Raw genomic sequence first — 11782 nt, 5'->3', positions numbered from 1 at the left:
TTTGACACTACAACATGTCCTTTACATGTTTTGTGTGCAGTTTATGATTCTTAAGTAGAAATGCATTGATCTGAGCATTAATTTGCAATTAAACTTGCACTAACCAAACCAACTTTTGTATTGCAGCATCAGTGTTGTTCTTACATAATGCGACAATACCAAAGATACTCTTTGAAACCACTCCAAATCAGTGCATGCCGAGAATTAAATCACACCACCATTTAAATCTTTGGATATTTTTGAGTTTTGTGTGGATATGGAATAATATGGATATAATGGAATAATATGGATATAATGGAATAATATACAACAGTTTGAAAATTTTAAACTCTTCAAGCACACGTGAACATTTGCCTTGCCCCATATTTAGATACTTCAGGGCACAAAGACGCAAGGCTCAAGATGTTGGCGTTTTCACTCCAACTTTGACTGGTGCCGGCACAGAAAATTTCTGGGTCACATATATCGTGGAGACATTACAGGCAATTCCAGCATTGACACTGCTCATTCTTAACACTGACACTAAGGCTCGGGGAAGACCTGTCATACAAATGCAGAGAAATCAAACATTGGACCCGATCGTTTTTTTTTAATGGCCAGAGACCTTGGGGGAAGTGGTGCAACTCCCCTGTACAGTCCGTTTGGCGGCAATCCAATCTCTCTCCGCAGAGAAAGGCATTTGGGGATATCCTCTCTCCCACCCCATTGCACCGCCAACCCACAGACTTTGCCCGTACTCTATTTTTTTTTTTTTTTTTTTTTTTTTGTATACAAGATCGAGGCTCGTGAAAGAGCTAACATTAATCACACAAAAAGACAAACCGACACCCAAAACACAAAAAACAAGGGGAGCGGCAGACAAGATGGGGAGAGAGGGGGAAGGACACAAACACAACATTTGAGAGCAGGGACATCGGGAGGACTTGGGGGGAGGTGGGAGAGGAATAAAACATATGAACACTGCAAGGACTCTGGGGTGAATTACCGGGGGTAGAAAAGATCAAGGTTTTCGATGGGGGAAGATAAGAGATGGTGGTGAACAGCTGTTTTAAAGCCTGGAGGGAGGAGTGGGATTGAAGGGAGTGGGGGAGTGAGTAAGAATGGCCTATTCTTAAAATGCTGAGTGTCGAGCAGGGAAGCAGCATTTTTTAAAAAAATCTTTGGTGTAACTTGGTAGCCTGGTGTTGGCTTAGCGGTTAGGGTGCCGGCTTGGGATCCTAGGATCCTGGGTTCGAATCCCGGTCGATCGCTGAATTAACACCAGGGGGGTTGACTCAGCCTGTCATCCTTCCGAGTTCGGCAAATTGCGTAGCAGTTCACTGGTAATTCCCTGTGTGTCGCAAGAGGCGATTAACAAGGTTGGCGGCAGGAAGGGCATCCGGCCATAAAACATCGCTTCAAAAAGGGGACCAAGGTGCCCAAAAAAGGCCAACCCCTGCTCTGTGGGGAAAAATGGCCTCCAAAGGTGGTTATTTGGTGTAACTTGGCCAGGGTCGGAATCTAACCACCGACCTCACACATTAAGAGCAGACGATCGAACCATTACACCACCATGTCTGGCAAGATTTGCTGCGACTATAAAGCCACTCCATAAAATAACGAACAAAACTTTTCATATTTATTGTATTCAAATGAACATAAGCAGACAGTTTTTGAAACTACGACCATACAGGATAACAGGCTGAAAAGTGAAAATGAACAATCATCAAAATCCCATGGCCAAGAAAACCCCATGCTCCAAACATCTCGCATGTGAAGGCAGATCAAGGAAAACAAACTGCGACGGCAATTTGACCGGAATCGCACCTGTGTTTTCTGCGGTGAAAATCGCTAAGATCTACCTTCAGCGTGCGAACAATTAAATGACGAAAGAGTGAGTGAGGGATTGTTTAAAAAGTTAAAACAAAACCTCTCAAAATACTTGCAACATGTACAATTGTACATGACTAACCAAAACCAGATTAGAAGAAGACAAAGCAGATTGCCTCGTGTAGCCGATGTTGAACTAAAGATTTGAATGGGGTGTTTCATGTAAAACGTTCAAAACAATAAAAAAACGAAAAAATAAAAACGACCAACAAACCCAAAGGATCCAATTTGGTCGACGTGTAAAATACATTCCCGGGTTTCCAAACGTTTTCCTGGTTGATGGAGCTTCTTGGCTGGTGGAGGGGACAAGAAGGAAACAAACAGCAAAGAAAACAATTCAAACATTCAGCTGAAGTGCAGCCAGGTCCGACACCTTTATTAAAGTACAGGTATTCACCATGCTGCTGACAGGACACGAAATACGAGAAAAGGATACAAAGAACGGCGAGGCCAAGGCCTCGCCCGCAACGATACCAAGAACGTCAAACTAAGGAACAGAAGGCAGAACTTGCTTGGCTCATCTACCTCCAGCTCCGACCTTCATGTCCCTTACTTCACACGTAGGACATCTGTTGTGGAAAGTACTGTACAAAGCTGGCTGTTCCAGAGTTTGGATTCGCAGCAAGAGGTCCAAAATGTCTAACGTATAAATCGGCGCAAAAACAACTACAAAAAGTAATCGAGTTCGCTGCGAACGAAGGGGTTCTTGTCGTCGTTTGGGATGCGTGCGTAATGAGATATGAGAGCGTCCTGCGAGCCGATGTAAATGTTGTTGTAGATCTTCCAGTAGACGTCGCGCACCTTCCGCGCGGGGTGGAACAGACCCTGAAAAGGTCGGAGGGTAGGCACGTTAGGAGTTTGGAAAACCCAGGCCCTCAAAACGAGTCAACATAGCCTAGCAAAGCAGTAACCAGGTGCGGCTGGGTCTGGTTTGATTCGAATTTTATTCGTTTTGATTTTACGACACCTACAAGTACGACACACACCTGTAACGAGTACTGCAGAAGGCGACAGGATCCCAGCGCAACACGAAGACCCTCCAGGGCGCCCATCACGGCCTGTATAAGATGCGGCGACGTCTCAAATATATTTGGCCAAACGTAGTTCATGAGGTGGTTGAGAGCGTCCTCGCAACCGAAGCCATAAACACCCAGTGACATGTGTTGCACCACCGAGCTGGCGGTCTGCCGATGGACCAGGTCTCTGTAGAACGACATCACGGAGTTGGACCTCACAATTCTTCTATGACTAAGTGAGTCGTTGGCACAGCGGCGAATGAGAGAAGGAATGAATGATGAATGATGATGAATGATGATGAATGAGAACAAGGAATGACAAACGAATTTAAAACCCTGTTTACATAATGTTATAGAGACGGGAGATGAAAGGTACACGGTATAGGACCTTGAGAAGAAGAAGAACCCCGAGCGGGCGTCGTGCCTGCACGATCCCGGAGCAACACCAACCTGTCCATGAGAGCATCTTCCAGTAGTGGAGTCACGGCGTAGATGTAATCTTTCCCCATCTCCCCAATGTACTCAAAAAGGAAGGAAAGAGACTTCAGCACACCATTCTGAACGTTCAGCTCTGGTACTCGGTACTCGTTCATAAGCGCGGGCAGCACGGTGAAAGGAGAGCACGTTTCCGCGACGATGGCTATGGCGACCGTCGTACACACACGATTCTGTCGCTCCTGCACCTTCAGGTTGTTGAGCAGCGTGGCCAGGACATCATGGGGCCTGCACAAAATAAATGTGTGCAAACGTTTCGAACCACCACTTCCTGGACAAGTGAGGCAATGCTCACACGAGGTTCAACGTTTGCGAAGGGGGTTCTTTAATGTGCAATGACAATCCATTTACAAAGGACTCACCCGATGGCTTTGGCGATGTAGCCAAAAGTATTGACCGTCGCTCGCCGAATGGCCTTTTTGTGCGCCTTAAGTAGCTCGAGGAGCTCAAAGCAAATTCGCATCCATTCACGAGCAGATACGTACTCGGCACCCCTGGGAAGACGAGGGAATCACCATGGCAATGAATCAAAGTCAACACATTGTTGACCGAGGCACAGATCTCTCCCATTGATCGAGACAGACACTCAGACAAAAATACGCAATTTGGTGTTTGTCTGTCTGTCGTTTGACAGACAGCAGTACATTCCATCCTTACTTATCCAATCTCAACCAAACTTGACAGGAAGACTAGAGGTCGCACACAATGGGAGGTTGCAGCGATTTAACCCCCACCAGTGGTAAAAAAAAAAAAGATAAACCACAAACACATTTGATTACCTTTTGAAACAGTTGCTACTGCTATTTAACATGAAGGTGAAAGGGAGGAAACTCGTGGTGTGTTCAGTTACCAAGCAGCTAGCTAGCACTTGCCAAGCCGGCTGTTCCTTATCAACGGTTTTGAATGGAGTGCTTGCTCGAAGTTACCAAGCAGTTACCAAGTTCTGTATTCAGTTACCAAGCAGCTAGCTAGCGCTTACCAAGCCAGCTGTTCCTTATCAACGGTTTTGAATGGAGTGCTTGCTCGAAGTTACCAAGCAGTTACCAAGTTCTGTATTCAGTTACCAAGCTGCTAGCTAGCGCTTACCAAGCCAGCTGTTCCTTATCAACGGTTTTGAATGGAGTGCTTGCTCGAATGATGAAACCACTTGGCGAGCTCTCAACAAGAAACTTGGTAAATGAACACGCCCCGGATGTTCTTGAGACCCGACCCGAGACCAACTACCCCAAAGAGGAATGACCCTTCCTGCCGCTCCCGTAGGGAACAGGTGTACTAACAAGTCAAATGCCAGTACACGCACCTGTCGGCAATGCGCCCAACCAGATCGATGCAGTTCTCTTGGACCTTCTCATGACGGTTCTTGAGAATGGGTGTGAGACGCGGCAGGAGATCCTTGATGGGTGGTGTCATCTTGTGCATTCCTTAGGAGTGCGATAAACAGAGTGGTTACAAAGTACCTGGGCTAAAGGATCAACGGAGAGACATCAGCAATGATGGTCAAATTCCCATTACAGTGTACAAAAGGTCCGGATTTCATGAAAAGCGTACCGATGACATTGACGATACTCTTCAGAGCTCCGAGTATGCTGCCAAGAACCTCTGGGTATTCCTCTCCCAGGTACTCGTACAAGACCACACCCAAGTGGCCCATCAGCTTCTCCTAAACACACAGTCATGGATCGTCTCAGGAAATTACAAACCAAGGCCGAATAATTACTGAGATTTAACACTGAGGTGGATCGCTCGCGATCGAGACGTATTCCAGATTGCCGTAAACAGGACATTTGGTAAAATAAAACGAAGCAAAAACCCACCTCTTGACAGGTCTTCATGACGACTGCAATTCGTGAGATAAGGTCAGCAGCCTGTTGACGCACCTTCGCTGCCTTGTTGTTAAGGCGCCACAACACAGTACCACAAATCTGCGGCAGGTAGGGTTTGACCCGCTTCGCCAGGGCGTTCACCACCGTGCCAAAGCCATTCAGCATCACAGAGTCCTGGAGCAAATGTGTGGAGGGAGTGAGCAAACTTTTTCGTGTTAGCGGGTCTACCAAATCGCAAAATTATACAAAAATCAACCCTTGGTGCGGCAAGCACTTGTCGGGGAGAAAGTACACACCTCCGTAGTTTGTTCCTGGAAGGCGTACAGTATTCCGTCGATGAGCTGCTCCTCCAACTTGTGGTCGATGTCTGCAGCACCCAAGTTTCCCATGATCTTCTCGATGGTTTCCATCACCATCTTGCGGTACTGCTCAGCCTCGTCCTTCAGGTCATCCACAATTCGCTGCACGATCTCCGCAGCTCCGACTTTGTTGGCCAGCTCCACAGTGGTGTCTACGAGCTATGGAAGAGGATCATGGCAAAATGTCAGAATATTATTGGGATGCAAAAGGGTTATGGGTAATACAACAGTCATGGCAATGGGTTCATTTTTGAAGAAAATTTTACATAGTAGACAAAAAATAGACAATAAAAAAAACTTTTAAGACTCCATTTTGAAACCAATCGGAGCTCAAAACTTCCCATTCACTAATCATCGGCATGAAAAGTGCCCGTGAATGACCAGGTGACGGTGCACAGTTTAACAGCCAGAAACACACCTGGCGGTAATTTCGGCGGTCCAGGGCCATTCGGTGCTGCCAGAAATGTTTGAAAAAAGGAGGCAGGATCTCTGTCTTGATATAATTTGGTTCTACACCATCCGTACCACAGCACTGCTTCACCACCTACACAGGTACGAACACGACACGTATGCCAATATTCAGGTCAAACTCAGGCCTAAAATGCCTGGGCTCTCACGTATCCATGGCACTACTGCAAAATCATCATGTTTATGGGTACCGGCCCAATGTTTCCTCAATGCCAAAGATTATTGACCATTTCCCCTGAGAACCCCCGAATCATTCATGAACATAATCACAAATGCTTTACCTTGAGGACGATTTTCTTCATCTCCTCATCAGGTGACTGGAACTCTCGAATGAGGATAAGCATCACCTCACGGGTATAGTAATTGGCGTATTCAGCATCCATCAGTGGGATAAGATAACCGATGGCTTTCAGGAAGGCGGCCAGACCCTGCAGACACATTCACAATACAGGTATTGCGACTGCGGCATACAGGTGGTCTCGTGACCCACCCTTAACGGATGCACCACGGTCACTCAGCTCAGGGTTAAATTAGAGCGCACAGTAGAGAGAACGGGGATGTTGAAGAAAAACAAAACAACAATTAAAGGAGCGGTGCATCACATTATCGCGAGATGCAAAGCTCACTTTTCCGCGGTGCTGCCGGATACCCTTCCAGAGCGGCTTCAGGACTGAATCGAACGACTCGATGCCGTATGGCGTCGCAGCCTCTGCCAGAGCCGCGAGAGCCAGGGCGGTAATCGTGCGCACCTTCTGCTGCTCGTCCACCAGTCCTGCGCATACGCAATGAACGCTGGAGAACATGGAACCTTATCCAATGGGAAGCAATATAAAATGTACAGATACACAGACGACGAAGTACCATGTTCGATAATCTCGACCAAACTGCGCAAATGCGGCAGAATGGCGCAGCCCATGAGGATGGAGATCTGTTGCACAATCTTTATACCGGTGTGCCGAGCCTGCCAGGACTTCTTGCTCTTACACACGGCTTTAAGGAAGGGCAGCAGGGATGGGATGCCCAGGGCCGAAGCCACCACGGCAAAGGCTCGAGCCGTCGTGTTCCTTACGTACTCGTCCATGTTGTCTATGTCTGGGCGCATGGTCGAGATCATGGTGGCCAATCCAGCGGCCTGTCAATGTCCAGTAATGTGGGGATGGATGCACGTGTGGTTAACTTGAGAAGGACGATACAATATTGTAATACGGCACCGTCATCAAAACGTGTTCATATAACTCTGTACATAATAGTTTCAAAAGGAAAACAAAGCAGTTTGCTTATCAGTTAAAGCAAAAACTGCAAACAACACACCTTGGCCAGGTTAGAGATGATCTCTCTTCCCTCCACACGGGCATAGTAATCTTCATCAATAAGAAGAGGCTCAATGACTACTAGGATCTAGAAAAGAAAAAGCAAATATGAAGACATTTTAGTAATTTTTAATTGAAAATAAAGAAAATCCCTTTTCCGAGCTGTTTCACAATCAGCAGCTCACCTTGTGCACATATGGCCGCACGAGATCATCCAGTTTATAGAGGATGCGATCTATGACCTTGACGAGGAGATGCCTTTCCTGGTCTTCGAGAGTCGGAGACATGAGTAGCGGTAGGATCTGATTAAAAAGAGGTCCGGCGCCAAACTCCCGCGCCTTGTCCGTGATGTGACGAAGTGCCGCCTGTCGTAGTAAAAGGGGGACGGGATGGGGAAAGGAGGTGCAACATCAATGCCGACCACCCAGGCATAACCAAAGCAGACAAACCCCAACAGCCATAGTTCTTTGTAAAAGCCGGTGGGTGGTTTACATACTTACTAGGGGTGTAATGAAAACCGTACAATATCGAAGTATCGCGACAGTCCTGGCGATGAAACAATAACTCTCACTTTGATGTTGTTCACAATAATTTGTGGATAGCACTTTGTGGATAACTTTGTGGATAACCAGGATAACAGCCTGGTGTTGGCTTAGCGGTTAGGGTGCCGGCTTGGGATCCTAGGATCCTGGGTTCGAATCCCGGTCGATCGCTAAATTAACACCAGGGGGGTTGACTCAGCCTGTCATCCTTCCGAGGTCGGCAAATTGAGTACCAGCTTGCTGGGATGAATGATCACGGTGTGTACCCCGATTTAGAATAGGTACACCGTATCCCTGCGCATCGTAAGAGCGTGACCAAGGGTTGGCGTCAGGAAGGGCATCCGGCCATAAAAACATTGCCTCAAACAGGGAACCATGATTGTCATGGGGCCCGCGAGGCTAACCCCCGCTCCAGCACGGAAAAATGACCTAAAAACGACCATTCATTCATTCATTCACTTTGTGGATAACTTCAGAGCAAAACTTTTAAAACGTCAAAAACCTATTTAAAATACAGGCTTAATAAAACTAATGTCGTAATGTGAAATTATCATTCTTAAAACCATCGTTCGGCCTGGAAGTGAATCCAGGATATTTTTCCCAATTCATATTCCCCGTTAAGAAAAAGTAAACCATAGTTATTCCCAAATCAAAAGTGTTTTAATGATGTATCCAGGCGATTGGTCGTGTGTAATGGAAAGCCAATCCGAATAAATTGTGCATTTTTTATACGAGCCATATACGCCATATACGAGCCATATTTATACGAGCCATATATAAAAAATACGAGTATTTTTTATACGAGCACCAAACTTGGCCGAGCCATATACATTGGAATTTTAACATTTCCGGATGTGGAGCCATTCCAGTCGCATCGTGTACATGATGCGGCCTTATGCGTTGAAAGACATGAGGGCAAGCAGGTTCGTACTATATGTACACGATGAAAAGCAGACGCATGTGTTACGATTGTGGTAGCCATTTGCAATATTAAATGACAGGAAACATTGGAGTCCAAAAAGTAAAACGTAACTTGCACTAACTATTCCTGGTAATTTACTTTATGCTTTTCAACCAAGCATTTCCCGAAAACGCCTCCAAATGCATTTTGGAGCATCGTCGGCCTTTCGGCTGGTGGGGTCCTGGGCGCTCCCATGTCTCCCAGCTTTACAGTTAAACCTGACAGTGCTCAGCAAAGACGACACATTTTTATTTTGGAGATGCCTACTCTCACTACAGTGGAAAAACCTCAGTTATAAACTAGACCGATATGCCTCCGCCAACATAAAGTCCTTGCTCACTCCAAATATGACCTAAAACCTCAAGACCATTCGACCTCTATCTAATCTAAACATATGTATCATGGTACATGTAACTTAGTTTCGTTAAAATCTCCACCTCGGCAACATTTTTACCTGACATGACCTCTGATCGCTTAATGCCAAAATATGATCAGTTCATCTTTGCATCATAATATATACTTATACCAAGTTTTGTCCAAATCCCATCACTGGTTCACAAGTTAGCACGGTAACAGAATTTTTACCTAACGGGACCTCTTACCTTTGACCACATAATCTAATCGGATTATCTTTAACTCATAACACATACTTGTACAAAGTTTGACTTGGATCCACTGAGCCGCTTTTAAGTTATCGCGGTAACGAGAACCTATTACAGATTGTGACCTTTGACCTTTTGATGCCGAAATTTAATCAGTTCATATTTACATCATTATAAATACTTGTACCAAGTTTAACTTGGATCCTTACAGCGGTTCTTAAGTTATCACAGTAATGGAAAAAACTATCAAGACAGACAGACGGGTAATCCGAGTACATAATGCCTCCAGCAACTTCGTCAGCGGAGGCATAAAACAAGCTTTCCAAACACACCAGTAGGCCATTTGCTTTTCAAATAAGCTTACCTTTCTCATTGGTGGCGTGCCATTCTTCACTTTCAGTAACAGCTTCATGATCTTCCTCTCTTTCTGCTCCTCTGAGGACAATGTTGATTCATCCACCTCAACCTGTTTGTTGGAAGAGGAAAGTGGGAGAGATGTCAAAACGCTGCATTCGTACTTGCCGAAGGCCGGGTGGCTTTCCAGGAAGAATCGGTGCAATCGTGTGATAAGCAGCGGCACCCACCAGGAGCTTGTCAAAGTACTGCATGTCATCAGGCTTAAGGAAGGGCAGGTTCCCAGAAGGTTGGTCATTGGCACTCTTGGCAGAGCGTTCCTCAGTTTGAATGTGGAAACCCGTGAGGCCACCGATCGGGGTGGGAGTCGAGGTGAGTTTGCGTGCCGGTGTACGGATAGGCACGTATCCAGCAGGGGGCTGCAAGATCTGCAAGAGGATGGGAACATGCCAACTATATTAATTTTATGAACATGATTATGAACGGGATCTATGGTACATTGCAGTCAGTCAGAATGCGTGGGAATTTTTTTGATTCTGCAATGATCTTGTAAAAGAAAATCAAGTGAACTCCTCAAAACTACAGCGAATCCCTAATATACCCATCCAATGAGTTACCTTGTACCCTTCTGGAAACATCGCATCAAGTTCTTCATCTGAAAGAGGTCGGTTTCGCTCATCAATCTCACGTTCCCATCGCCAGGCCTGCAGCTGCTCTGGGGTCATACTCATAAGGTGACCTAGAGGCGAAAAAAATGCACACAATCACAGACCCATCGAGCAAATTATATCCGTTTACCAGAGAGATCTGTGGCACTACAACAACAACAAAAACACAAAAAAACAGAACAGCACTCGGTAGAGTGCATACCTCTGCCAAGCTGAACAGTTTACGTTTCGTATCACACTTTTTTTCTTTTCTTTTTTTTGGATACAAGATCGAGGCTCGTGTAAGAGCTAACATTAATCACAAAAAGAAAAACCGACACATAAAACGCAAAATAAGGGGAGCGGGAGACAAGATGGGGAGAGAGGGGGAAGCACAAACAAGCACAACATTTGAGAGCAGGGACATCGGGAGATCTGTGGGAGGGAGAGGGCTTGGGAGGAGGAGGCACGGGAAGGGGGGCGTGGGGGGGGAGAGAGGTATAAAACACATGGACACTGCTAGGACTTCCAGGAAAGAAATCGGAATTTCAAAAAACCATCATCGAATAGAGTTGTTCTTGTCACCTAACCAACTCATCCACCTAGTTTTGTCACAAGTCATCCACAACTTTTTAAAATATCATGATATTTATGGTTTTTAGCCCAATCACTCAATGGTGAAGAATGATTTTAAAGTTTAAAAACTCTCGTATCCAGATCTGGATCCAGATCTTCACCAAAATCGAATCAATTCGCCCTTGTCACACACTACATGTCCACAAAGTTTTGTCCGAATCCGTCCACAACCTTTTGAGATATCGTGCTATATATCGTATTTTGCCCTATCTCTCAATGGTGAAGAATCAATTAAAAATTGACAAACAAAAAAGACGTCGTGCAGAGCACGATACTTGCAAAGTCCGCCCCCTCTCTATCGCCCCCAAAAAAGTTTCCATGGACACATCAAAGTGTCCATTTCATTAGGATTAAAATTGACGATCTTAATCAAAGCTCAGTTCAATCAGATATAAAATGATTATTTTTCAGATGAAAATTTATTTTAGAAAGGTGACCATGAACTGACCTTTGACCTTTTCAACTCAAAAAAAAACATCACTTTGAGTGATGCATTATGCAATTCCCGTTCAAATTTCATGTTAATCGGATGAAAAATGACGATTTTAGACAGTTGGCCTTTGACCTCAAAATAGTTCGTTTCCCAATTCAGTGACCGGATATGCAAATCTTGCTCAACTTTCAAGTCAATCGGATGAAAAATGACAATTTTAGAAATTCGACCTCAAGATGACCTTTGACCAATCGAAAGGCTTCTCAG

At 45.3% G+C, this 11782-nt stretch overlaps 1 protein-coding gene across 2 annotated transcripts in view; it reads right to left on the bottom strand.

The window, feature by feature from the left end:
- Positions 1–1596: 1596 nt before the first annotated feature.
- Positions 1597–11782, bottom strand: part of SF3B1 (splicing factor 3b subunit 1) — a 28444-nt gene continuing 18258 nt past the window's right edge. For both annotated transcript variants that reach the window (XM_068119614.2, XM_068119615.2), the window contains 17 exons: positions 10417–10538; positions 10030–10227; positions 9810–9911; positions 7526–7705; positions 7342–7428; positions 6892–7162; positions 6657–6802; positions 6312–6458; positions 5981–6106; positions 5500–5721; positions 5195–5377; positions 4929–5040; positions 4681–4801; positions 3743–3874; positions 3336–3608; positions 2856–3072; positions 1597–2694 (listed from right to left, as the gene is read on the bottom strand). In XM_068119614.2, the coding sequence (XP_067975715.1) occupies positions 2536–2694; positions 2856–3072; positions 3336–3608; positions 3743–3874; positions 4681–4801; positions 4929–5040; positions 5195–5377; positions 5500–5721; positions 5981–6106; positions 6312–6458; positions 6657–6802; positions 6892–7162; positions 7342–7428; positions 7526–7705; positions 9810–9911; positions 10030–10227; positions 10417–10538 (2798 nt within the window). In that variant the 3' untranslated portion in view covers positions 1597–2535. The remainder of the gene's footprint in view (positions 2695–2855; positions 3073–3335; positions 3609–3742; positions 3875–4680; positions 4802–4928; positions 5041–5194; positions 5378–5499; positions 5722–5980; positions 6107–6311; positions 6459–6656; positions 6803–6891; positions 7163–7341; positions 7429–7525; positions 7706–9809; positions 9912–10029; positions 10228–10416; positions 10539–11782) is intronic.

This window comes from Myxine glutinosa, chromosome 6, assembly GCF_964187855.1.
Source record: "Myxine glutinosa chromosome 6, kmMyxGlut1.1, whole genome shotgun sequence".
NCBI lineage: Eukaryota > Metazoa > Chordata > Myxini > Myxiniformes > Myxinidae > Myxine > Myxine glutinosa.
The sequence above is the reverse complement of the archived record's forward strand: the minus strand, read 5'-3'. Positions and strand labels throughout refer to the sequence as shown.